This window comes from Periophthalmus magnuspinnatus, chromosome 22 (genome assembly GCF_009829125.3).
Source record: "Periophthalmus magnuspinnatus isolate fPerMag1 chromosome 22, fPerMag1.2.pri, whole genome shotgun sequence".
NCBI classification, from domain to species: Eukaryota; Metazoa; Chordata; class Actinopteri; order Gobiiformes; family Gobiidae; genus Periophthalmus; species Periophthalmus magnuspinnatus.
The window spans coordinates 15,494,308-15,522,304 of NC_047147.1; the positions used below are offsets into that span (position 1 = coordinate 15,494,308).

The window sequence follows — 27,997 nt, forward strand, 5'->3', positions numbered from 1 at the left end:
TCTGGTCCACTTGGGGGCGGCATTGTGCTAGCCCACCTCCCGTTCTTCCTCTGCGCTCCTGTTAGCAGGATCCCAAATCTGTCCACCTCACCAAAACACCGTGAATGGAGCAGTATTGTGCCCGGAGAAGGCGGCTGCTCAAATCCACCGTTCTCCGCGGATCTGCTCGTGGACATGGCCGCGCGGATCTTCAGCCTTAGGAGCAGCAGTGTGCGTGGACAGCCGAGACAACGGAGCACAAAGCAGACGGCCGACGCGCGGGCTCCTCTTGAGGCTTAGCGACCACCCTGAGCCCATCTAACCATTCTGCGGCACTCCATAGCATCAAAGACCTTTTTATAAAGTGTAACCTTCATAGCTACTATAAAAGGATCATCTTTGACTGAAATAACGGAGGAAGAGTATGAGGTAAGCGGGCCATGCGTCATGACAGATGCGCTCCACACTCAGCCTCCGCTCCATCTGTAAGGGGACAGATTCCTCCTTTTATGATCGTATAATTCATTCGATACATTTCACAAGCTAGGTCTATACTGCTGTTTTTGTGTTTTACAATCGCCATGTTGAACCAGTGGGGTCCTGTGGGGCCCACCCAGGCCCACCGTCGCATATATTGTTCTTTACAATGAGCTTTACACTAACAGCCAATCAAGAGCAGTCGAGCGCACCAATTCCACCGTTTCCCCGGTTTTAGCCCTCCATTGTCACGTTTGGACCCGCCCAAAGGATGAAGGCCAGGTCTGAGCCGGGCTCGGTCATGTTGTCATGGTAACGGCAGCATCACGGTAAAGGTGGCTCGCGGGAGAGTGGACGCGGTGACGGAGTGGCGCTGTCACAGGGAGTGCACGGGCTACGCAGTGTTAACCGTCTGGTGTGACTGCTCTGTGATGGTTGCCAGGCAGGTTAGCAGACCCCCACCCCCATCCCACACCGTGAGCCCGGCATGTAATAGATCCGCTGGTGTCTATATCTGAGCGGTATTTTGAGCCATTCTTCCATCATGTGCGGTGAAAACATGCTCTAACGCAGAGGCCTAGTCCCCTTTTTGTCTGCCACACTTCTATTTGTGGAGGAGCTTTGATCCCTGTGGTCTGTAGTTCGACTCCTGGGTGACTTCATACAGCCTTGTATATATCCTGGACATTCACATAGCAATGTTTTTACAGAGAACACATGGCAAATTACAGTGAACTAATATGTCATTAATAACAAAATTATTATCCTATTCTTCAGTATTACCATTATCTATAACAGTCTATTCTTTGTCATAAGTATCCTACGGTATAATCTTTACAAACATTTTTCTAATCTTAAGAAAATATTTAAGTGGCATTGATCTTAATTAAGACCCACTTCACTGAGCACACAAATTTATATTGTCTCCATAGGAAACATTTTGTCATCTGCATTTGACCCATTCTTTAACCACAATCAGGGCAACCTGTCTGGAGCAGAGAGCAACAGTAGTTTCGTGCCTGTGTACTCATCTCCTGATTTTGATCTGGATCTATCTGGAGAATATTGGGATATTTAAGGTTCAAGGGATACCTGAAGGAAAGGCTTCCAGACACAGGAAGAACCTGCAAACCTCTCACAGGAAGGCCTCCACCAGGGCCAGGAGTCGAACCTAGGATGTTCTTTCTGTGAAACCACGCAAGCCAATGCAGTACATGATTCTCAGTTTTGGACACTTTATAAAATCCTGTCGGCAGACTGGACTGAAGCTTTCTATTGTACTTCCAGAGCAGCAGCCGGTCCTGTGTCTGCTGCGGCCTGCGGGCCAGTGGCAGCTCTGCTCTCTGACTAAAAGTCCCTCTTTTAGTCTACACACAAAGCAGACGAAGAGGAGGGATTCAGAGCAGTGTTTGTTCAGCATCACTGGCTTTTTGCAGCTCTCGTGGAGGCGTGTATGTGCTTTTGTCTCAGAACTGTGTATGTGCATACAGCTATTTATAGTCAGAAGACATTAGGAGCTTTCTTAGCCATGGACTTTGGGTAGGGTTGGCTTCTGTTGCTTGCTCAAATTCTGTGTGTTTTAAGGCACTAGGATGTGAAAAGAGTGGGGCTGTGAATGTCTGTGAAGCTATGACTCATCGAATTTAAGGAGAAGTATCATTAGAGAGTGGAGTCTGCAGGAAGCAACTGCAGCTGATCTCAAAAACACTGAAGAGCTAACACTGCAGGTGGTGGAAATGGTCCATTCTTTACGCACCTACAAATTGTCTTTGTCTTATTAAGGTTGTGCAATAATAAATACGTAATTTATCTCACAATATGAGAAAAGAGAAGCCGATGTGATTACCTCAAAAAGCAGTAAAATAAAAATAGAGTAACATAAAACGAAAGAGGAGAAGAGTTTAGACCCTGCTCAGCTGAGGGTCAGATGATTCAGGCCTCTCACTCTCTGGATATCATACTGTCTGTAGTGTTCAGTTATTATTTAATACTGTCTCTGTCTAATAGTGCAGTATTTTATCTGGACGAAAGAGCTGTAAGTCTTGCCAGGTTTAATGTTGGCAGTCCATCCTTGCTTCACTTCACTGTCTTTTCTAACTGCTAATGATGTGCAAAAGTGTTTGTGAAAGCTAGGCACTTCTTATATAGATGCTTCTCATTTTGCGGTTTGAAAATTGGATAATGCACAAAAAATCTTTTTTGTTTACCTGTGTCAAACTAATGTCAACATGTAAACTTAACTCCCTAGACCAAAGCTAAATTAACAAACTAAAACTAGACTTTTTTAAAATTTAACCTCACACATTTTGTTTCCATAATACTGTCATGTACAACAGCTCCACCATAGTTACAATAGGTACTGACAGTGGTCCCATGTTCTCTTTCTTCCCTGATCATCAGCCCTTGTGAGCACTGCCTGCAGGAGTTTACGTGAGGTAGTGCAGTGATGAGGCAGGCCTTACTTGTTATCACCCATGACAGTGTAGTTCTATATGCTTCACTTTTGTACTGCTCTAATCTGTCCATTTCCAGTGTATTCTATACATTATACAAGGCTTCTGTTCGCATGTGTCCTTGGGCTGCAGCAGGGTCATGTGGACACTATCACATGACCACTCCATAAACCTCCGGCAGATAGTACATCTCCGCTGTGTCTGACTCTAACAATACTTAACAATTAATATAGAACCCAAAGTATAACATTGTGGTTTATGGCAGTGATTGTCAAGTTTTTTTTAATCAGTGTTACCTTTAATTACGACCAGCCCCAGTCTAAAACAGCCATAACACAATCAACGCATTAAGTGTCAAGGGTTATTGGGAATAAACCATATATAATGCATTACTAATACAGAACCAAGCCTAACTAGATGAACTAAAACACGAAAAATGCATTTAATATTGAAACTGCAAAAGACGCCTAACTGTAAGTGCCACTTGAAGAAAACAAGGCAAGTCATCTTACTATTTCTTGAAGTAAAATGCTAATCTTTATGTGATGGTTGGACTTTTAGTTTTTTTCTGCTCCTGTGTAAAGAGGCTTAATGGTATACATTTGCCGGAGCAGATGGAGCAGCACTGAGGGAGAGTTCTAATGAGGGGTCGAGGGGAACCACAGAAGAACCAGGGCTTTGTCTCACACTCTCCTCCCTCCATCCTCCTGCTCCGATCTGCTCCAGATGTCCAGCTGCATTTCACAGTGTAGGGATGAGTCTGTTAGGGAATATAATCAGCACATTTGTGGATTTGGGTGGTCACAATATCCAATTTAAGTGTTTTTATGAGAAGAAACAATTTTTGAAGATATTGTTGCTTCAAAAAATCACATATAACAGTTTGAATATACTGTGATCTTTATTGTAAGTTATTAGAGTTTGTTGGATTGTTTATAAAGAAGACACATGTTTTTTTTAGTACTTAGTATTACTCCCACCTCTTTATAGTATTTATTTACATGTTTTAGTTTTTTTAAGAATGGCTGCTGAACATTCATACCTTATGTGTTTGACTCCCAGTCCTATTTTTTCAAAAATTCTCAACTAAGTGCAACAGTGTAAGTTCATGATGAGGGCAAATCGTTCTGGTTAAAATCTCATAAAAGTGGGTTTGAGCACATTCACAATACAATTTATTTCACAATCCATAATGGATGTTCAAAATCTATATGAGATCATTCCTTTGACTATAATTTCATATAAAGGTTTGGGACCGAGCAACTGACTGCCTGCAAAAATATAAAATCTAATTTATACATTTAAAAAAAAAAAAATAAACTTGAGCCAAAATGGCCAAGAATCAATTTCTGACTGAATTTGCTTTGCCGTTCTTCAGCCTGTAGAAATGGCTTCTCTCATTTTTATCTTCAAACCTTATGGTGGCAGATTATTGCTTATAACATTTTGCGGGTGCCCTCTTCATGGTGTCTTGAATGAATTTAAAGCTGTGTTTTCATTGCGGCTCAGTCACAATAGTCGGGGGCTATGATTGGTCAACATCAGTCACATGACCTGCTCCCTGTTCTGCTCCTCACTCCTGGTCTTCCGCTCTCACTCCTTCACTCCTCTCTCGCCTCCGCTCTGCTGTGGGGAGGATGTAATCAGAATGTGGCTGAGCTGCCGTCCCTCTGCTCCATAATCCTTCTTAGAACTGCTCCTGGCGACTTCTCGGAGCCATGTACTCCCTGGACGACTTTGGGTAAAACTGCTCCTCTTCTGGAATGTGCTTTTATGATGCTTCCCTTTGCTGTGATTTTCCCTCCTGTCTCAGATTCCACTCTTAGAAACCTTATCCTTATAGTGCTCTATCTTCTTCTCCTGCATTTTTGTTAAATAATGCAACTCTTTTGCGCTCTGGAGGGAAAATCTTAGTCTTCTATGTTTTCTACTGCACACAGCTGTTGGAAGAAAAGTTTGTTTATTGGCTGAGGTTTGAGGAGTTTTCCTGGATTCCATGTTTCAGACGGGAAGGGGCCATTGATGGCAGATGACTTGGGGATAGAGGCTGGATTAGAGTAGGCAGCGGGAAAATTAGGTGTCATGTAATTGTGATGTTTTCAGCTGACTATGTACCCTCTGGTAATCCACTGGACTTCACACCACTCCAGGAGGCAACAGCAGAGGGTGCACTGAACTGGTGTGTTTATTATCAGGAGCCCATAGCTGCAACAAGCTGCCTACTCAGGGGAACCTTTGGCTAAATTCATCAGTAGAGTACAATTTCTAGAAACAGTATTGAATTATATGTAGAATGAATACTGCCAAATACACTTGTTGATTTTAGTTATACGTGACCCACCATTTAAACCATTAGATAAGTATACACTTGTGTACTGAACCTATTCTGTGTCTTAGCATGTGCTGTGATACAGTGTACTGATGAGTACTGATGTGAAATGTGTTGTGTACAGGAGATATAGGCTATGGGAAGGTCATGTTTTACAGCCTCTCTGTTTCTGGCATGCTTTAAAGCACTCTTAGCTCAGCTTAACTTAAAGCCACAGTAACTTTTTAGCCAAAAATATAATAAAATAAAGCATGTTTTTTTCAATTTGGTTGTTTTTATTGGAATGAAAAACACCCATTCTTGCTCTGAGAAGGCTTGCATCTCCACAAGCCTGACTCTTATTTTGGCTGGAGGAGGGCGTCCTCCTGCTTGTTTCCATGGAAATGTTCCTTTTGCTGTAATCTTCCATTGCATTGCATAAAACGTTCTCAATAAAGTCTGTTCCAAAGTTTGCTTTTAACTTTATATTTCCATGAGATCATGCAAGTAACGTGCCACCTCATGAATGTTACGTACTGTACCTTTAGCTTCTTATTATTTTATTTCAGTAATGCTGACTGCAAAGAACATGTTGCAAAATGACATCAAGTTAGAGAAATATTTGTATTGTTGCTTGTTTCCGTCACCCATGTGACAGAAGCATGCAGTCTGCAGGACTATTCTGAGCCTTCTACTCTAATACAAAAGAGTCCTACTGCCTTGAATAACCTATGTTATGAATCAAATGCACTCCACTGTGTTAATATGGATCTAGGTCATGTTTAAATATAATTGTCTTTGACAGCATCAAATTCAGTTGGTTCTGCCCGTTACTCTTCACCTTCTGTTAATCCTTTGTTTTGAAGATTTCTGTAATTAGATTATAAAACACCACACAGTGTCGGCTACAGTCTCCCACTGGATGAACAGAACAAGATATGTTTCGCTGTGTGACGTAGAGCAGAGAGGCTCTGACATCCAAGTCTTTAAATACTATGCCCACTCAATTAAAATATCATTTTATTTATTCTTATTATTAACCAAGCAGTTGATGTTGTTCTGCTGCATCTTTGTATTTCTGTTTTTGCTCTGAATGATGGTGAACGGAGCAGTGTTCCTTTAAGGATGAGGATTAGCGACTGAGCTGGAGGCGCTGGGGGAGGGGTGTGCTCTAGATTGTACTTATGGCAGTGGGAATGACAGTTTTCCTGAAGGCCTGTTGGCTTCCGCACATGGATCATGAACAACTGATGCTATTTTAGTGGTCAGCTGATTCTGCAGCTCCTCCTGTGCATGAGGGTTGCTGCTGTGCTCACATGCACAGAGGATCACCAAGAGGGTCCTCACAGCACCTCAAGAGTCCAAGAGGGAGAAGGTTTACAGAGAGGGTCTACAGGGAAGGTCCACAGAGAGGATGCATAGTCTATTAACGTGCGTAAAATAAAAACTACTGAGTCTTTTTCAAGCCATACATTCATGTCAGCTGGCATTTGAGGTGAGCCACTCATGGAGGGCAAAGGTCACAGGAGCATGTGTGATCCTGTTACCAACCTCTTATGGCTGTTACAGAGAAGATGGCATGTCCCTAGCATTTATTGTATTAAAATATAGCACTTCACTCTTAACTACACTTTTCTAAGGAGATGAGATTCTGAGAACTGTCAAATCAGTTTAATCTTTGCATTTGGGTTGTTTCATGTCAACTGTCAGAAAGAATGGCCTGTACCATGGATACTGCTGACTTTTTTCAGACAAAGTAATCAAATTTCCCAAAAATTAGGTAACAATTTCAGTTTTTTTCTGCATTTGCTGTGCCAGTGATTGACATGGTACAATTCTACAACAATATATAACATGCAGTACAGAAGATTCAATTTACTGTGCACATTTTAAACATAAACAAATTTGTTTAAAAAAAGCTTTCACATTAACTGAACAAAATGTGTGTGCAGTGGCAGGTTTTTATACTTAATATCCCATAGAGACACTAGGAGTTCTTAATTGATGTCTTTGCCATTTGCTCAAACTCTCATGGACTCTGTTATTGTGCTGTCGCTGTCAGTACTAACTGCCAAGATTGAGTGCCCAGTCTCCCTGCCATCTATAAACTGTAGTCAATGGAACATTTGTCAAAATACCCACCAAAAGCCAGTTTGAGCAGAATAATCTCTATAACTGTATTTGTATGGCTTTTCCCATTTGCGATGCTGAACCCCCATGTATCCTCAGAGCTCACCTCAGCACTGCTCTCGCCTGGAGGTTGGGGGCTCATGTCCATAAATGTGAGTGGGTGGGTGAGGCGGGAGGCAGACGGATATGAGGTAATCTCCCCTGGGTGCCCACAGTACATCATCATCATCATCATCATCTGGCTCCGAGTTCATCCCAGTCTGTCGCTCTTTGTTCTTTCGGGTGGACCGCACAGATGCTGCAGGCTTTTTTGGTACATTGTTTTTTAAAAGTTGTCATTGAAGGGTTGTGTAGGCATTGGCTTGGATTTGCACCTGTTTGTTTGGTGATGCAGCCCCTCTGGTGTTAGTTTGGGTGTAGGTGGATCATGGACGGGCCTCGCGTTCAGGTTCTGCGGTACTGCCTCCCTCAGAGTATCAGCGACTCTGGACTTTTCTACAATCACATCAGCCGCAGGTCTGTAGTCTCTCCTCCTTCTAATGTACGCTGTTCAGACTGTATCTCATGACCTATGGCAATGGAATGAATTGAAATGTCAACTGTTGTGGATGCAGGCTAGATAAAATGTAATTCATAAATATCTATTGTTAAATAAATGTTATGGCTTATCAGAAGGAGACATAGCTTCCTCTGTTGTATTATTTTCAATCTCAACCAAAATACTAATCTGCTGTCTTAATCTGGCTTGAACAAACAGTCATTTAGCACAGGCACACAGGCTGTTTTGGATTAGGAGCTCTGCATAGTACATACACCATGAAATTACAAAACATGCGAAAAGTGAAAGTTATGCAGACGTCTGAGCCCATTGTGGGCTGCAGAAGCAAGGCGGTATAGTGAAAAGTATCACTTATAGTTTGAAAAAGCATTTCCTCTGCTGTTTCACAGCCTCCTGTTTTGCATGGATTTGTCTCTCTCCCATCTGTAGTATGTGACTAAAAATCGTTTGCTGCCTAATGGAAAAAAATTGTTCAAATGTCATTTTTTGTAGGCTAGAGATTGGGCTAGGCAAAACTGATTCATGATCTGATCTCGAGATAGGAATTATTTTGATGATATTGTCATATTGTGATTCAGTGCTTCTATGTTTAATACTAATAGTCAGCCTCCATCATGCTCTGAGTGATGACAGGTGGATTTAACCAATCATAGTCAAGTGTGAACTTTCAGAAACTGCACTGGCACATAAAAAATACCAACTGCATCAGTTGTGATGAATTGTTATCTTGGCTTGAAAAAAAGTGAAAGGTACTTGACAGCCCTAGCTAGGGAACATTTATCGGTACATTGAATTTAATTCAATTTTATAGCACATTTAAGTACAACTTCAGCTGCTGAAAGTGCTTCACATAAAAAGTCTTCACAAAACAAATATACAGATAATATAATGCATAGGCAATGAACAATAAAACAATAAAACACCAAGTTATCCTGTTTAGCTAGTTTTAAATGCCAGGAAGAAGGTGGCTCTAGTCTTAAACTGCATTAAAGACTGACAGGCAGAGGGAGGCTGTTCCATAGTCTGGGCACTGCAACAGAAAAGGCTCTGTCACCTTTGGTCTTGAGCCTGGCTTTGGGCACAGCCAGCGGGAGCTGGTCAGCTGATCTCAGGGCTCTGGGTACAGTAACTCCCTTAAATAAAAAGGACCCATAGAGTGCAGACATTTAAACATGATCATAACATTTTGAATTGCACCCAATATGAAATGGGTAGCCACTGCAGGTTGCACAGCACAGACATGGTGTGCTCTCATCTTTTTTTGTCAGTAGACGAGCTGCAGTGTACGTATTGCTTCTAAAATCTTGACATACAGCAGGCTTTCACCAGAACATGAATGGCATGAGTTTTATAAGATGAGAAGTGTGTGCCATGAAGATGCTGCTGTCCTTTGAAAGGTGACTGAAGACCAGTGCTCTTCCTCTCAGCAGCTCTCTGAATAGCTCTGAACTGTAAAGGCTCCATACATCTTTAATGCACTCATGGCTCCTGGCGAAACACAGCATCCAGGCCACTGCACTATCCACAGCTCAGTTTGTCTGAGCACAGCAACAGGATCACAAGGCTCTGATAGAGAGGGGAGTTCATTATTGCTGTTTTCAAAGGATGTGTCTACAGGCAACCCCAATCAATGCTTTTCATGCTGCTTGGGGCTATACATTGCTGACGTTCAGGGATTCATCTCAATGTTGCAGCAGTACAAAACAGTAAAAAATATTTCTAAAATACTTAGACCATAGAACGTACAACTGATTCACTGCCAGAGCTGCAACATTTAATTAGACCAATTGTGACCATTAAAATAGGTGTAATCATATTCTGATATATCTTTATTGTTACCTGGACTATATAAACTCTACAATACATGTCAAAAAACATTTATAACAAAAAACATAACAAAAAACAACATTATTAAATCAAGAAGTAAAAAAGAATAAACAATTTCTGATTTTTGTTACAAATTCACTATAATAGTAAGTATTCTCTATCTAGTTAGTCACCATATTTAAAACCATTTGGTTTGGAATTTTCAAAATCTCAAATATTTGTTTGACTAATCTGGCAACCAGTAAATTAATTGTTAGTTGCAGCCCTACTCACTGCTGTTCTGAACCACTGACTATTTCTAACTTGTGGGTGTGGAGGCTTACCCTAACCCTTCATTATTGGTGTAAGCAAATTAGACCTATGGATTCTGTTTTTATGTGTTTTTGAGTTGCTATATCCTCCAGATGACTTGTATGCCCACAAATATTTAGGTCATGGGCAAATCTGAAAAAGGACACATTATGGGATCAGCCACCGTCCATGAGTGAGAACATAAGAACATTAATGCAGTTTATACAGTTTAAATGCCATAGCAACACAGTGCCTGACCTCTTAGTGTGTCACATTCACTGAGCTTTGCGTCCTTACGCTCTTTCAATCTGCTCATATCATATCTGTAGATTATAGCATCCACAATCTGTTCAGGACTGATTGTGCATTAGTGACAAGGGCCTGGGGGGCATAACCTCCAGATTTATCCCTCCAGCTTTGGGGTCATGCCACTATAACTTTTAACTGGTTGGTCTTATATTTTTATCTTATAGTCTGTGAGTTTGTCAATATTAGGGTAAATGCGTTTGCTCTGTGATGTGGGAGCGGTGTGATTCAGGTTCAGGCTGATAGGGCCATGGTACAATCGCATTACATTTATATTTTTTGCTTTTTAAAGATGCTTTGTGGGCGGCAGGGGCTTTTTTTTTTTTTACCTGGTATTGACATGCTACCTTTTAGTGAACCCTGTAGGATCCATCCATCCATCCATCCATTTTCTTCCGCTTATCCGGGGCCGGGTCGCGGGGGCAGCAGTCTAAGCAGGGACTCCCAGACTTCCCTCACCCCGGACACGTCCTCCAGCTCCTCCGGTGGGACCCCAAGGCGTTCCCAGGCCAGCCGAGAGACATAGTCCCTCCAGCGTGTCCTGGGTCTTCCCCGGGGCCTCCTCCCGGTGGGACATGCCCAGAACACCTCCCTAGGGAGGCGTCCAGGAGGCATCCTGAGCAGATGCCCGAGCCCTGTAGGATATAATTTCTAAATACGTTGTTGTTGAGTAATGTACTCCAGGAAGGTTTACACTTTTTTCACAGAGGGCTACATATTGAAACGTACTTGAAGCGGAGGGCCACAGACACAGTGGGTTATTCATACGGATGCATTTGACAGAGCCTGCTTTAACCATTCATTTTAAGTCTTCATCACAGTGTGATGTTATCAAGGTTATAGTGCTAGAATTACTTACATTACTTACAGAATTATTTACATTGAGATTTCTGAGTTGGTGATACCTCCTGTACAGCATGTCTTGTTGGAGCTGTTTTGTGACTGTTGGAGCTATAATGCCTCATGTTGTTCTATACAGGTTTTTCTGTGGTCTTTGTTTAAACTTTTCATTGACTGTATGCAACATAGCGTTCTCCTACTATTATCATAATCAGAGACTGCAACGTTTTTGATAGCTCCCCCGTTGCTGTCTGTGACCTGATCTAGTGTAATTAATGCCTCAGTAATTGTGAAAGAGTATCAGTATATTTTTTTAAGTGAGATGACAGCACATAGGTGGTGTTGCAAATGAGCCTATTTCACAGTTTATGGTTAATAGGTTTCTTGTGCTGTTTTCAGTCCCTCTGGGCCTCCTTACTTTCCTTGTGCTGCAGATTAGAGGTCTTGTGCCACACTTAAAGCTTGGTTAATTTAGATTTAAGACTGAGCTGAGCTAATGATCTGCCTCTGTCTATAATCCTGCCTCTCAAACAGCCTGAGCAGGCACTCTTCAATTGAGACCTCCACAGACACCCCTGCAGGAGAACCCAAAGATATGCCCCTGCTGGAGACCCTCACAGACTGGAGATCCCACGGCAGACTTCCGCACACTCACGCAGGAGACTCTAAAGACACACCCCTGTTCAAGACTCCCACAGATGTGTCTCTGCTGGAGACCCCACAGACACATCCCTGAAAACTTCCACAGACACTCGCCTGCAGAACTCCTCAGACACACCCCTGCTGGAGACCCCCTCAGACACGCCCCTATTGGCGACAGACACACCCCTGCTGGAGACCCCACAGACACACCCATGCAGCAGACCCCACAGACACACCCCTGCAGACCCCCACAGACACACCCTGCACCTAACATATTAGCATCCTTCTCGTTCAGTTGCATGTGCTCTCTGTGTCTGAGTGGGTTTCCTCTAGGTGCTTTGGTTCCTGTCAATAACCAAACATGCTTATTACTCCTGATGAACCTGGCTCATGCACAGAGCAGTGGCTGTAAAGTTGTGTACTGTAGTGTGTGCCCTAAACTGGCCTCAGCAGAACAGCATGGCTGTTATTTTGGGACTAGTACGGTCCAATATTATAGTCTAGTGTGGGTGTGTAATTACAATGTCCACTTCACCACTTTGAGAGACACAGCTCTTTAAGCTAGTTCATACGTTTAGACATATGGCATCTATATAAATTGTTTACTGTGGCAATGAAACCATTTGCAATGTCATGGGTCCACCACTGTTACTTCAGTCTTGTGTACCAATGTTTTGTGAGCCTTCCTGAGTTCTTATAGGCCTATAGACTTCTTAATTGAAAAAACCCAACCATATCATTGCAGATAAGACATGACTGATTCTCAATCTCTTGGTCTTTCGATAACGTGCCCAGCCCTATTTGAGATATTTCACCTGGTAAAGCTTTGGCCGACTGGACTAATGTATTATGAGTGTTAGAAGTGCTCTGTTGCTAAACTTCCCTGCCCTCACATCAGCTATAATCTGTCTTCTATAACGTCAGAGGAACCCACTGTCAAGTGAGTGAAGTCTGCAGAGAGCATTTTACACTTGATTCACACTGTCATTGTTTAACCAGAGGACTGTATTAATTTACTATTAAATGAGTTCAGATAGCTTTACTTAGTTACACCAGACGCCTCCCATGTCATGGGCCTGTAACTTGTTCTTTGGTTCTGTGGAGTGTGTCATTATTGCGTGTGCCCCTCCCTCTCTGATGTGGGACCAGGATCTGTCCGCCCCACAGTAAAGCTCTGTGTGTTCAATGATCCACTCTCACATGTTTATAACCGCATGTGTGCGGGTGCAACTGTGGACAGAGAGAGAGAGAGAGAAGGGAAAGAACTGAGTTATCCAGATTTTTACTTCGTCATTTTGGGGCTTTTTTCAGTTTTTATTCACGTGTTACTGTACTGTGTAATACTGGACTGCAGATGTCTCTTGAGCATATCCTCATCATTTCTGGAGTACTGTGACTGTACTGTTTGAATACACGTGTATCAGTATTGTAGTGATGCATGTTCTGACCTGGGAAGAAATAAGTGGACAGTATTTAAACATGTATAATCTCTTGCCATATGCATTATCTTGTTCTTCCACTAGAGGTCAGACTGGCTCAGGGCACTGTATAATTTGAATAGTATGCTTCAGTAATACATATCTACGTTTACAATTGCATGTCTTTTATTTTTGTATCTACAAACTAAAAAGAAAAAATGTGGTTGAATGTGGTACAATTGACTGTTGTATGTTGTATTGACTCCATGATGATTTTGCTATTAATATAAAACAATACAATACAGTCCAGCAGAACAATGTGATGTCTTCTGATGCCTAGATGTCTGTGCCAGTAGGTGTGGGAGCTCCCATTTAGACTTGAAGGCATATGCTAATTATGACTCAGACACAGTGCATAGTGCACATTTAGTGTAGCTCAATAGACCTAACATATATACAGAACTGTAAACAATGGCTGTTTCCAGTTTCAGTGTAGTTAGCTCCTCTCTTCAGATAGATATAAAACCACCAGCAATCTGACCAGAAATGAAGAAGCTGCTTGGATGAGCAGCGAAACTTCTTCACTCCTACAACTTTTTTGTCCAGTTGACAGATTTTATTTTTGACTTTTACTTCTAATGTGCAGCTGTTGTTCTAATAAAAATGTATTTTGTATTTGTGGCAGTGAACAGAGCATCTGCCAGGCCCGGGCCTCTGTCATGATCTATGATGACGCCAGTAAGAAGTGGGTGCCCATCAAGCCGGGCCAGCAGGGCTTCAGCCGCATCAACATATACCACAATACTGCCAACAACACCTTCAGAGTGGTGGGGGTCAAGCTGCAGGACCAGCAGGTATGCACCCGCCATCACCACAAACTTTTTTACAAAGTGTTCCAGAGACATAACAATATCCAAATCTCCATATATCATATTATCACACTGTACAAATTCCATTACAATTTAGATGTAATGTAAAGGGGAGGGCCACACTACATTTTCTCCAAATATGCCCTGTTTATCTTTTTTGCATATTGTCATATTCCAAAAAGAAAAGTCTAAAAAACATTACCTGTATAATGTATTGTACTTTTGCCATGATGGTTGCATTAGATCTGAACCAAGGGTCTAAATATCTTTCCTGTGTTATGTTTTGGTGAAGGTGGTGATAAACTACTCAATCGTGAAGGGACTGAAGTACAATCAGGCCACACCCACCTTTCACCAGTGGAGAGATGCACGACAGGTCTACGGCCTCAACTTCGCCAGCAAAGAGGAGGCCACCACCTTCTCTAACGCCATGCTGTTTGCCCTTAATGTGCTCAGCTCCCCGGACAGTGGAGGTAACATTCATACTAACTCTTGCATGGCCATAGATGTCACAAATAATGGGATTACCCTGCTTGAGGTTACAATACAAATCTAATTATCTATATAAGATATCCCTTAAAATGTGCACTATGTAACTTCTTTGGAGGAGGGTCTGGTACGTGCTGAAAATATTATGGCTTTGCTTGGAATCTTCCTTAGTAAATTGATCTATCTTGTATTTATTTAATTACGAGTGCTTTTATTGTTCAAAAATACCTTGAAAACATGCATATTGTGTCTGGTGGCCTTACGCAGCCTCCTTTGGCTTTTTGACTCCATGGGGATAAATAAATTTAATGTCATATTTAGAACATTTCAGACATCTCCATGGTACACTCTTCTAGAAAAGTTACATAGTACACCTTTAAGAGAGGGCATTGTTCATTGTTCTTCATCGAGTTCATTTTATTTTTGTCTTTTTTTTAAATATCTTTGTAGTTTTAACATGCTAACATTTTTTTATTTTTTTTATCAGGACTAATTATATTGGCGATCCAGTTACATACAGTACAGAGTAGTCAGAGTAGAATAAAAATGCAATCTTGTAGTTAATTTTGCTCCATCTGGTGGTTGGGTTTATGTACTGCAATTGTTAAAGACACATTCAGTATGGTCCAGAATTGTTTAATGGTAAAGAAATACTTGCATTATAGAACAGAAAATTTTCCTCATCATCACAATTCAATTTAAGTTATATATTTTAGTATAGTAAAATGCCTGATAGTTACCGGCACCAGCTCAAAGCATGCTCTCTCTTGCTGTACTTGTGTGCAGCTCTAGTTACAGGACACTTATAAGATGTGTATGTGGGGGCAGAGAACCTGTGTAGCTAGTTTACTGGGGGTGTCATCTCCCTCCGTGTGACCTCCCTATCATTCGCAGAGTTAAAATATCTGCTTAGAGCCGGGATGTCGTTCTTCTCTGAGCTTACATGGCACCTCTCTTTATTTTGGGAGCGGTGGGCTGCGTCATCCAGACCATGCCAATGCTGTGGTTGGTGCCCATAGAGAATTGTGTAATGATTGAGTGCAGAGACCTGTACTGTGACCTGTTGACTTTGGGAGCGGTCCACAATGCTGACTCCAGAAGGGTCCCCTGGTGCCCTCAGGCGGGTGTCATCAGCCCGCATTCTTCTCAGTAAGTCTTGAGCTGTGGAGGGACTAGTCTCAATCCTCTCAGGGTGATGTTAGAAATGTCACGTTATTTTGAGTAATCCCATGGATGCCTTAGTGTTTCTTAGTGCTTGTTTGTTAATATTTCTTTTAAGCCTCTGAGTGCTGGATGGTTTGGGTGTGATGTTTTTCACGGGCAGTATAGCTACATCCATGTGGAAATCTTGTGTGGTTTCAGGGCAGACGTCTCAGGTGCCTTGTATTAGTCGACACTTAGTCTAAATGCTGACATTATGTGCTGTTGATAAGGCGGTGAGAATTTTTGATTAAGCCTGATTAATTAATTTCTCAAACATGTCTCATCATGCCCATTCCACTTTAGCTTCCTGTTTATACAATTACCATGACAACAGATTGATGTACGCTTCATGTCAACATGAATGTAGTGATTGTGTCAGTACTCTGAGCTGGTACAGCTGTTCATTTATAGATTATGATGACATTATTAAAGTGCTGCTGTTCTGAAGTGTTGAATGGCCCTCTGCTTTTGCCCTGAGCAGCCATTAAATAGAGACTAGCATAACTATATCTAACAGTAATGCATGGCTATACTGTGCTTTGGGTTTTATAGTAACATAAACTCTTATATAACATGAAAGAAGAGCATTAGCACCACTAACAAACTGCATTACAGATCTTCATGTATCACCTTGACTTTTATCTGTTTTTTATGCTCTGGTTTTATTCCTAGTATTTGGCCATAAGTATGTCACATTCTTGAATTGAACTTTAGCATGGACTCAGTGGCATCAGCTGAATCAGGTGAATGTCCCAATATTTTGGCCCAGTTTTAACCTCTTCGTCACTATGGTAATGACTGGTACTTTGCCATGGCTGCTCGTGTAGATATATGGCAGCATGGTGGGATAGCTAAGATAAAATAAGTTAATTTTGAGACTTGAATCCATAGAGGTAATGGGCCCTAGTACTCGCTTTGTATGGTGCACATTGTATCCTTTGATAATTCTTTTTCTCTGTACTTCATGTTCAGGTCCAGTTGTTCAGCGTCAGAATGGACCATCTTCAGAGGAGAACGAGGCACAGAGGAGGTATAAAAAAAAAAATTATTATGTCTGCACAATGTGTGTGTGCTTTTATCAAGTACATGAAACCTTATGGTTAACAGGATGATGGAGCAGCATCAGATGCAGCAGGCTCATAAGGAGAGGGAGAGACGCACATCAGGATCGGGTGAGCCTTAGACAAACACGAGTACAACTTCAGGAGGTACCTTAGCTCCAATAGCAAACCTCTGGTTAATAATGGCACATTCCAGGTGCAGATACAGTAACAGCTCAGTGTGGGTGTGTATGGTGTTACTGTCCTCTCCTAGAGTCACTGCTCCCGCCGTGTGTGTATGCTTTACCCATGCACACATGAATGTCCCAGTCCCCTGAAGCACATGTCCCCTGTCCTGTGAGGACCCCGTCCTGCAACATGCTCGAATGCCATCACTGTCTCCAGCGCCGGCCGCCATAAGCTCAGATCATGGCTCAGTCATGTTGCATTTTGCTGCTTGTTCTTTTTGATTATGATGATTATGAGTTGATTCTTATTCTTATTTGCTGTAAGCTTCTGTTTTTGATTGCTATTGTTTTTCTCATCTTTACTTACTTGGTTGCTCAGTTGGTTGCTTTTCATCTGCTCACGTTTCTCTTTTCTGTTTTCCTTTGTCTGTTGCCCTCCTCTCGTGGTCCACACCTCTGTCTGTCTCTATCTGTGTGGCTCTGTCTGTCAGTCGTTTCCACCCTCCAATACAAAGTGTCCAACCCCCCTGTCCACCCCGACACCCCTCCCGAGTACAGACAGTTCCGCGCTAGCACACTGCCGCCATCCTACGCCCGCGTGGCCTCCGACTCACCCCCCTCCCCTGCTCAGGACAAGTCACAGCTTCAGGCTCAGCTCCAGGCGCAGCTGTCCACCTCTCTAGCCTCTGCCTTCTCCCCGGTGCAGGCTGGGGTGAGCACCCAGGGCCGGCAGGTCCGTCAGATCCCCCTGTCCCCGCCCACAGCTGCTCGCCACCTCCACCATCAGCAGCAGCCGGAGATAGCACTGCCCCCTAAACATGGCACTTGGTCTGCATCACATCTGCAGCAGATGCAGATGTATGGTCAGATGCCCCCCTCTAACTCTCCCCCAGTCATGATGGCTGTACCTGTCAAACAGGGCCTTCCCCCGCAACCTGTTCTCCCTGTGGCCCATCCTTTGCCCCCGGTGAGGATGAAGCACCCACCCTTGGACCCTAACTCTGCTTACCCACCACAGCATCAGCAGCATTACCAGCCCCCCCCACAGCAGACGCAGCAGCTACACCCACAGCAACACACTAATGGTCAGCCTGAGGAGCCTGTCCCATACTGTGACCCCACCCCCCCGGCAGGGCCCGCACCTTATGCTCCACCTCAGTATCCCACCTTTCACCCTCAGCAGCAGCCATCACCACAGCAACTGCAGTCATCGCCACAGCAACCACTGGTGTACCATCAGCAGCAGCCCCCTGCCCCATCGCCCCCCTCTTATACTGCCTCTGATGGGGGCTCGCCCAAGGAGACCCCCTCCCCAGTTCCCCTGCAGCCCCCCTTGGCCAGCAGCAGTAAGTATAAGGAGCCGTGGCAGAGGCGGGCTTGTACATTCTGTACAAGTTTATACCAATCACACAGGGGTTAGAACTTGGCATATGGACAGCATTTCAAATAGGGGAGACATCTTGGTTGGATGTTGTTTTAACGTTGCATCATCAAATTTTATTTATTTATTTATTTTTTTATCATTTATTCAAATAAAAGAGTAGGTGGATTACGGATTTAGCCTACTTAAATAATAGTTATGCATTTTTGCACTGAAAAACGAACGTTTCCACATCCAGGGAGATGTCTTTGACCCTTTAAAACCACATCCCGTTGCCTTTTTCTAAACTGTGCTGGTCCGTGTGCTTGTATGTGTGTGTATGTGTGTTTGTGTGTGTGAGAGAAAGAAAGAATGAGTCAGGAAGATAAGAGGCTCTCAGCTCTCCTGAATGCACCCCACCTATTATGCCCCAACACCTAAGTGTGTCACATGCACTTTATATACAGTATACAGGCAACAGTCACTAACACACCACCACACATGGAGCAGAAATCTCCTATGTTAAGTAAAGGCCACTATACTACTGTGTATTCTTTCACAGAGGTGTCCTCTTAAAGAACTAACTAACTTCCATGGCATCCTGTGCTTAAACAGCCAATACTAAAGGCCCTGCTCCTGCACTTTTATTTGTGTGTCTGTTTGAAGTTTGAGTCTCTTTAAGTTAATGGTTGTTTATCACAGACTGAAAACAAATGAACACATTTTTTACCATGCATACAGTATTGGCCTGCGCAGATATTCCAAAAAGTTACTTTTAATTTGACAAATTAGAACGTCACATTGATTGAAGTAATTTTTATATGAATACATAAAACCAGACATGCCACAGAGCTCAGCCCCTGGATCCCACGGTGCTGCTTGGGGAGCTGGGAGTAGAATCTCTCCACACAGCCAGGGCTCTTCTTAGATTCTGTCCTTCCCTGTCGCTCCTCAGGCCCCCCTGTCTCAGCCGGTCACCCCGCCATGCTCTCTGTGGCACCGCCCACAGCAGTGCCATCTCCAGCTCCACCACCACCTCCAGGCCCTCCACCCCCCATGGCAGTGCCCCCTCCTATGCCTCCACCTCTGCCTGTAGGCGGGGGTCCTCCTGGGGGGCCGGCCGGGCCTCCTCAGCCCTCGGGCCTAGCTGCAGCACTGGCAGGAGCTAAACTACGCAAAGTCCAAAGGGTGAGTATCGCCCATGAGTCAGTGGCAGAATGTTCTGTAGCTGTAGATAAAATGAAAAACTATCTTGGGGTCAAATATTTGTCCTGTGAAACCTAAAGAAGCACAATTTTGTGTTTCTATCAAAATCTCTTAAATTAAATAATCAAATAATCTAGGCTCTCACTTACATGTGTCCGAGTGGTTATCATGTGCCAAAAACCCAATCTTGATTTTTCATGTTTTGTGACATTCTGTGGTTATTCCCAGATTTTCTATTGAAAATGCATTATGCCTCCAGTTGCCTCCATTTAGGAATATAGAATGGATTTGTTTACAATTGTTTAAAGGGTCTATACTCAGATGATTCTTCATGTGGACATCTATATATTATATATCAGTGTAAAAAGTGATGATGATGAATAATAATACTCCTCAGGTCTAAACTGGGCCAAACGTAAATCATCGATTAAGATCCATGTTAATTGTATTTGCTGTTGAGTTGTATTGTATTATCTTATTTCTGTATTATCTATTAATTTCTGCATAAAGACAAGTCTGCTGTACCTGTTGTGTGGCAGGATGAGAGCAGTCCGCCCGGCTCGGGGAAAGCCGACTCAAACCGCTCCAGTGGGGGCAGCGGCAGCGGCGGAGAGGGCCTGATGCAGGAAATGAATGCCTTACTTGCGCGCAGGTATGACAACTCTACACTTAGCCTGAACAATCACTTTAAATGTTGAAATTTTTTAGTAAATGATCCTTCACTGGGAGAACCTGCTAGCAGATGTCCTCTGCAGACTTCTAAAGCACAACATTTCCTGTTTGTTTATCAGTTAATATTTCAAGATTCTCTCTAGTGTTAATCCTCTTGGACATGAACTTTTACATACCGGTATTTTTAAAATTTTATTTAAGACAATGTATTTCACCATTCACTATGTATTTCCATTCTGCCCTTCCCCACACACTCAGTGCACCTCTTATTAGTCTGACTACAGCCTAGACTATATCTATATAGTCCATATATATCTATAGCCTATGGACTGCGGTCATAAACTTCACTGTGGCTAATGACTGACCCTTATTTTTATTTTTATGTGTCTCGCTGTTTAACTGTAACATGTGCTTGTGCTCACAGGAGGAAAGCCTCGGAGAAACCTGATGAGGTAAGCAAGTGTTTGTTTAGCTATTCATTAACCCTCTAATTGCCTCTGTGAGATTGTTGTGTCTGTTTTTGAGCAGGATGACTCGAGTGGTCGTGGGCAGAACTCAACAGGTAAGAAACATCAAGTCTAAACCAAGATTGTGCCAGCACTCAAGAAATAAACCAGGGCCAAATGTTTATACTGAATATTTAGCATCTGAGAAGCAAACCTAGGGAGGATTATCATAACATTAAATTCAAGGAAATTCTAAATTACACTGATGGCACTACTACTAGGCCGTGTCGCTTTTTTCTCATTAGCTCATTACTAACTATATATTTTTATATTTTCATAGATGCTGTGAAAAAGCCTTGGGAAAGATCTAACTCTGCTGAGAAGTCCTCACTGGTATCCAGGTGTGTGCGGAGGAAACATCATTTTAATATTAATGTGTGGTTTTAGTGGCTTATTTATTTAATTTCTTTGTGATTTGTTTTCCAGAGTTAGACCCATCGGTAGCACTAGTGAGTCCGACTCGGAGTTTGACCGCATGAAGCAGGTAAATTAATCTTGCTGTAGGTATCATAAAACATAAATTGATTAAATTAAAACTAAATGCCTAAATATGTTGCAGGAAATTTTGGATGAAGTTGTTCGTGAGTTGCATAAGGTTAAAGATGAAATTATCCATGGTAAGTCTACATGTCAGCTCTTTCTACAGTAAAATGGCACAAAAGCTACAACACACTAAATTCCGCAAGCACAGAATGTAATTCCAATGACATAACAATGTTTTCTGAGCACAGGCATTGGTGCACCTCTCCTCTGCTACATTAATGCCAATACAAAAAACTGTTTTATGGTCTGAGCAAAAACACCCTAAAGTAAAGGGTCTCTCAGTGTTAGGGGACCCAAAGGGGACTTACAGGGGGTATTTGGAATTCATAGTTCATAATACCAACATTAATAGATTTTATAGGTTCACAATCTTTTCTGGCAGAAGCTCCGCCAGCGGCTTTTCTCTTTTAATTTAAGATGTTATTGCTTTACTTGGAATGTACCACAATATGGCATTAAACTCCATCACAATTGTTTTTTAGTCATAGATTTTTTTAAAATAGGAGTTTAAGAAAAAATTGATGGAAAACAAATACATTTTTTAAAATAATATTTTTCAGGAAAGAATGTATTTGTTACATTTACGGTTCTCTTAATTAAAAAATGTAACACACTGTATTTCATACCTTTTGTTGTTGTGACAGTGAACGTGGCCATATTATATCATAATATATTGTCCTTTAGTATCGTGATATATTGTATTGTGACATATTGTTTCGTCAGATTCATGACAATGGACACTCATATATTAAAACAATAAAAACACCTATGAAAAACATGCATTTTGTGACCGGGCTCGCCGTAACTTGGATTAGTGGCTTTACTTGCTTGTTTCTATGAAGAAGGAAAGGCAGACAGATCTCAGTGGAGTGGGCAGCGGGCAGACCCTCCAACAGAAAAGTTAAAACTGCACATTTAACTTTTGTTTACTAGTTTCCAAAACAAATATACGAGACTTTGTTTTTTCCTAGACTGATTTAGAGTTGGCATTAAACTAAGTACAACAATAGGGAGAGAAATTACTTTAAAACATTTTGTGAAAGGAAGTATCAGAAACTGAGAGAGTTTATGATACTATGAACTTGAGAGATGGTAGGCTTGTGACAAAAACCCTAAAAATGTGTATCTTTGTTTGCAGCCATCAGACAGGAATTGGGCAGAATCACTACATCCTAATGGAGCGTCTGAGGAGAGGCAGGAGCGGCTGATGGACTCACAGACACGAGGACCAAACAATGTTCTCTCAATGTTTCTGTGACCTCTCTGCCGCGGTGTACGTCGCAGAGATGTTGTGCCAACATTAGAGTCTGCTGGACAGAGACAGGACACACGAGGGGCGGAAGAATACAACGCCATGGGGGGACATTTGGGCTGGAGTACTCGTGATCAGCCCTGTGTTGCAACTCTTTATCTTCTGTTGTCCCACAAAGGAATTATTTTTGTTTTTTAAGTTTTTACCATTTTATTATTTAAAAAACATGGTGTTATATGATACCGTTCATGGAAATGCGTGTTTTACTGATGAGTTTAAGAGGGCAAAAGGAATCTTGCACACCTTTTTGTCAGTCTTTTATATTTTGGACTGTTTTTCTTTGTTATTGAGGCCATAAATATTTCACAAAGACAAGCACAATAAGAGCAACATGGAGCAGGACCCTCTATGATCCTCTGAATGGAAGGGACCCTAAACCCGCCAGTGTTCATACTTCTCCTTTACCGATGTTGTGTCTCCTTTAATTTACTGAAATATGAACTATAATTGGTTACCATCTTTTCCTACACAAGTAATGGGATCCCAAAAAGTGACATGTTCAAGCAATCATCTGATCAGCTCCAGTGCAAGAGTTAGTTTGAATGTTCAAAAATGGCTGGACTTTGGGATAATTCGCCAAAACAGGCCCAGAGTTGTAAATGTGCCACCTGCTTTCACTAGCATTAGAACAACAGTATGTAATTTCTGTCTGTCTCTGCTTTGTAAATCCCAACGTATGCATGAAACCCTAGCTATCAATGTTTGTTTTCATTTGAGAAAAGAATGACAAGTTAGCAGATGGTGGTACATTTATTTTCATGGTTTGTTTCTAGGAGGATTTTCTGCTCTGGTTGTACACAGGGGTCATTGCTGCCTATGGATCAGAATGTGTTTAGGTTATGTGATAGAAGTGGAGACATGTGTTTGCAGGTGGACTTTGGTTGAAAAAAACTGTTCTTTCCACTCTTGTCAACTATTTTTGGATTTTAAACCTGGAAGCTCAAAACATTCAATACATGTGTCAAAACACTTTTGTTTTCCTCGTCTCCATCTACAGCAGCCAGTCAGATTGCTTGGGGGGTTTATTTTGAACCACATAATCAAAAGTCATCTTTCATTTATTTTCTTATTCCTGGTAGCTTAATGGGGAATTTGTGTGCATTTCCCTTTCCCTTGGGGCAGGTTCTCAAACAGACACAGTTCACTCACTGTGGACAACTGTGAAGGAGTCACCAATTCTGCTACATAAAAATACATTATGGAAGATCGAGTTAACTTTAAGAATACAAGGTTTTATTTTTTGTATAAAGTTCTCGAATGTTAAATAGGATTATGAAAAAAAACAAAAAACAATAGGTTGTATTTACATCAAATGTTAAGACAGTGATTTCAGCCATAATAATAACTGAGTTGAGGCAAATGTGCAGCCTAACAACAAAGCATACAGAAGCTCTCTAGAGGAAAAAGCTCCTCTTACTAAAGGTAAGTTTCAATGCTCATTTCCACTTCTGCTTGGTTCTACACAAGTTATGTGAAATTACATCAGATAATATGAGCGTGCATGTGCCAACGCTGTAATGTATCTAATGACATATATGGTTAAAGTTTGAAAAGCTTTTTATTTTCCTTTTCAAGTTTTGGCATGTATCTGATATTGTTTGACTATGACTGTGTTGTCAATTTACAGAAATCAATCAAGTAGCACTAATTAAAGTTGTAGGTGACCTGCAGGCAAAGATAATATTTTTGCCATGTGTTGAAACGTATATTTAAATTTCAGATAAAAAATTTAACAAAGTCCTGCAAACAACAGAAGGGATTCTCAGCGTCTCAGTCAGTCTATGCTCTTGTCCTGCCGGCTGAGCTTGTACTCCCGTTTGATTCGAGCATACGGCCCAATGCTGTCATCGAACACAAAGTCCCACAGTACTCTGGTCCAGGACGTGTGCTGGGGCAGGCTGTCGTAGTATTCTGAAGCTATCTGCTTTACCTGTGAAAAAAAGGGATATCCATATGTGAAGGATCACGTGTGTGTAGAGAACAGTCCACCCACATGAACTCGTCTAATCATTAACTTTTATCTGACCATATTTCCATTAGGAACATGCCTTTGTCTATTTGTAATACATTAGCAGAGTTAACACAGAATGTGTCAGTCTCGGTTAGTGGTCTGGTTCAAGCTGTGATTTTAGACAATATTGAATCCAACTGGTTTTCATGTTTTATGTGTTGTTGTTTTTTAATTTATAAAAGAGGAGGAGCTGTTAAATAACTTGGTGTCATTGGTGTCTCACCTGAGGTAGTTTACTGCCAGGTATGCTTGGAAAGTCGTGGTGCTCCATATGATACCCCACATTGAAAGTAATCAGATTAAGTGGTCCATAGTAAGAATAGGTTTCATGTCCTTTTAGAAACATATAATGCTCAGCAATGAAATGTCCAGAGATGGGATGAATTCCCATGCATAGGATGGAGCCTGCGATGAGATAAATAATGGGCTTCAAGCCCCAGAAGTAGAAAATAATTAAGTCTGCTGTGAGTTGAACAACTGCATTTTGGACCTCCAGGTGACCGACTGGTTTGGGGTTGACCACCAATGGGCGCAAGGCATAGAAGAGGGGCTGCAGGAAAAGCCAGAGCAGCTTCCGGGCTGGAGTGCTGAAGAACCATCCCTCAAAGTCTGTGGGGATGTCTACATCCAGCCGGTCCCCTCCCAGATAGCGGTGGTGATCGACATGATACTTCTTAAATGAAGCAGAGTAAGGCACTCCTATGGGAAGGTTGGCCCACATGGCAAACCAGCGGTTCCATTTGGCCAACTTGTTTCCGAAGGCCACATTGTGAGAGATGTCATGAATGGCTAGTGTGAGTGAATGGTTAATGCAGCCCCCAAAGGCGTATGCCCAAAAGAAGATCCACTTCCAGGACAGGTCTTGGACAAGGTAACAGGCCAGGAGCTGTGTCAGGACCATCCCAGAGACCACCCACTTCAGCTGGGGGTCCGGGCCCATCAGGGACTTGATCTGGGGATATTTTGCTGTGGAGATAAGACAAAATGCCATTAAAAGAGGAAAATAAATAGTAATGTTAGATACAGGAAGAGAATGATGAAAGATAATAGAGTTTCTGGTTAGAGCAGATGCAAGAACAATAGGTGACTCTGTTTGGACTGTTCCCATTTTAGTCAACAAAAGCAGTACTCCTAAACAGAGCAGTATGTGTCAGGTGCTGCTCCTCTGGGAGGGTGAGGGCTCTTTAATTGGCAGAAGTGTTATTTTGCCGAGAGACATGGAACACAGCGCTCCCAAGTGTATTCACAGACATCTATATCTCCCTTATAGGTTGTTTTAGGGTGACTCTTTTTTATTAAGAATTAACAACCAAGTGCAGTACTGTTGGAAGTACTGCATGATGGAAAAGTGGCTTGAAGTTGGACTCCTATTTAAATGCATTCAAATGCAGCACCTGCATGGGCAAATTATATCTCCACACACATCGCAACACATTCAAATACACCTGGTGCTGCTGTTCTCATTTTACTTGTATAAAGCCTTTCTGCAAACTGGCTTCACCTTAGTAACATAAACATGAAAGACAAAAGCTCTGTGTTAGGACTGGAGAGCAGTCCTAACACAAAGCTGGTCCCTCAGTGGCCGAGCCCAGTTCAGTTAAATGTTAGCCAAGTGGCATTCCCAACTGCCCACCTTACGTCTAATACTCTGTAACATTTCATCAATAGTTTGCCTTACAGATGCATGAATGGCCCATTAAACAGATCATATTCTGTGACTTTAGAGTGCAAAGTTAGATTACTCCCCTGATGTAATGCAGCTGCTCACCACAGTGCAGCTTCAGTAAAGGCATACAATAGTTAAGTTAAAAGTGCAAATATACCTTGTGTGACCTCATGTTATTTGTATGTAAATGACTGGATCCTGTCTTAGGAGTCTGGCCTGAGTGACTTAGTAGTGTGTGTGCTCAGTCTCTTTTGACAAACATCAAATATTAATATATGCTAAAAGTGATGAACCCAAGTGTAACGCTCAAAGCTTTTGTTGCAGAATCACCAAACTCCAGCAGCAAGACACATACATAAAGCCTTACCTCTGCGCCTCTCACCTTCTCCAAACTGGGCGTGATCAATGTAGCTACGGTATGGGGATGGACATTATATACATTTTATGACTGTAAAGCTTCAAATTGGGAGGAGCCGTTTGTTGTTGGGAGAGGGCAGGTCACACATTAAAACTAAATGCTTAAATTATTCAGGGCTCACTGGTGTCAAACAACCCATCACCTTTCTGGAGACTTCCTTGACACCACAGCTAACATGCGACACAGGATTTAGATTTACAATGATCACTATTTAAATCAGTGGCTACATCTCATAGAGACTTCATAGCTCAGTTTAGTTTATGTAATTGAGAGCAGGGCAGCAGATGTGGTTAGCTGGATTAGCGAATGTAGGCTCACCTCTGTGTGCCTTTCGTCTCACCTCATCCAAAGCATTGTGTGTTTGTCATGAGCGCAGAATGTGTCTTGTTACCAGGACAGCCCAGGGGCACTGTGGTGGCTGCACCTGTTATCAACATCCTCCTATTGTCGTGGCCAGATAGGTTTACAGAAACAGCATAGGTCAAATCTGTTGCAGCTTTGGTTGTGCCACAAACCCCATTTTGAGAAACACTGTAATACTCACACTAACAGTAAGTATGCTATTTTTTGCTGTCCTACTCATACAACAGGCAATCTGTTATCACTTCAACATCTTTACACAAGAGGACTGGAATGTGCTCAGGTCTTTGTGGCTAATGTGGTTTGTGGTTTATCAAAATAAATAAATAAATGAACTAAAAAAAACTCAATGTTTAGTTTTGCTTTGTTTTCTTTTGTTTTTTGCGAGTTAAAGTCAAACTGCTACATTTGTACAGTTTTAAAATACTGTGTAACTTATTTAATTGTAGGCTACATGCTTCAATGCACAGGCTGCACAGGCCTACAAAGACTAGTGATTTGAGATCACTAGAACTGTGTACATACAGTCTTACAAAGAACATTGAGCGACCGACTAAAAGCTCCTTTTAGCAGTTTAAAGACAGCATGTCCTACTCCCTGCATCCACCCTGTATTCGTCAAACAAGAGCCAGTAAACAGGTTTAACCGGAAACGATTTTCTAAGAAATCTAAGTCATAATAATGGGCAGGTGGAAAGAGCGTGAGGAAAACCGTACAAACTTACCTAGTATTTCTTTTCTGCGTGATGTGTGCGGTTGGTCAGTGTAGACCCATTCAAAGTCTCCTCTTCCACCTGTCTTCCCCATGTCTGTGTGCGCTGTGCGGCTCCGAGGCAGGGCAGTGCTGTGTTGTATGTCATCAGATTCCAGTATCGGACACACCCACTCACTCAGGCTCAGGGCTCAAGGTGGAACAGGTGAAAGG

At 42.1% G+C, this 27,997-nt stretch overlaps 2 protein-coding genes across 6 annotated transcripts; one reads left to right on the forward strand and one right to left on the reverse strand.

The window, feature by feature from the left end:
• The first annotated feature begins 51 nt into the window (after positions 1-51).
• evla (Enah/Vasp-like a) lies at positions 52-23,587 on the forward strand. 5 transcript variants are annotated; one of them, XM_033987862.2, is made up of 14 exons: positions 58-408; positions 13,916-14,084; positions 14,392-14,572; positions 16,764-16,821; positions 16,899-16,963; positions 17,511-18,365; positions 19,335-19,567; positions 20,125-20,237; positions 20,682-20,709; positions 20,786-20,819; positions 21,044-21,104; positions 21,190-21,247; positions 21,323-21,380; positions 22,445-23,587. In XM_033987862.2, the coding sequence occupies exons 1-14, from the start codon at positions 404-406 to the stop codon at positions 22,480-22,482; spliced, it is 1,956 nt and encodes a 651-aa protein (XP_033843753.1). In that variant the 5' UTR covers positions 58-403; the 3' UTR covers positions 22,483-23,587. The 5 variants fall into 5 exon arrangements, with proteins under 5 accessions (XP_055086997.1, XP_033843753.1, XP_033843752.1 ...); XM_033987861.2 differs by lacking the exon at positions 58-408 and adding an exon at positions 4,508-4,650; XM_055231022.1 differs by lacking the exon at positions 17,511-18,365 and having other exon boundaries at positions 52-408.
• Positions 23,352-27,995, reverse strand: degs2 (delta(4)-desaturase, sphingolipid 2). The gene is made up of 3 exons (XM_033988795.2): positions 27,798-27,995; positions 24,853-25,595; positions 23,352-24,548 (listed from the first exon to the last, which is right to left on the reverse strand). The coding sequence occupies exons 1-3, from the start codon at positions 27,877-27,879 to the stop codon at positions 24,393-24,395; spliced, it is 981 nt and encodes a 326-aa protein (XP_033844686.1). The 5' UTR covers positions 27,880-27,995; the 3' UTR covers positions 23,352-24,392.
• Between the last annotated feature and the right edge of the window lie 2 nt (positions 27,996-27,997).

Coding starts and splice junctions, on each gene's coding strand:
- evla (XM_033987861.2), top strand. CDS start 4,628: ATGTACTCCCTGGACGACTTTGG. Junction 21,248..21,322: donor AGTTTGACCGCATGAAGCAG/GTAAATTAATCT, acceptor AATATGTTGCAG/GAAATTTTGGATGAAGTTGT. Junction 21,381..22,444: donor TAAAGATGAAATTATCCATG/GTAAGTCTACAT, acceptor CTTTGTTTGCAG/CCATCAGACAGGAATTGGGC.
- degs2 (XM_033988795.2), bottom strand. CDS start 27,879: ATGGGGAAGACAGGTGGAAGAGGAGACTTTGAATGGGTCTACACTGAC. Junction 25,596..27,797: donor ACGCAGAAAAGAAATACTAG/GTAAGTTTGTAC, acceptor TTATCTCCACAG/CAAAATATCCCCAGATCAAG. Junction 24,549..24,852: donor CTGGCAGTAAACTACCTCAG/GTGAGACACCAA, acceptor TTTTTTTCACAG/GTAAAGCAGATAGCTTCAGA.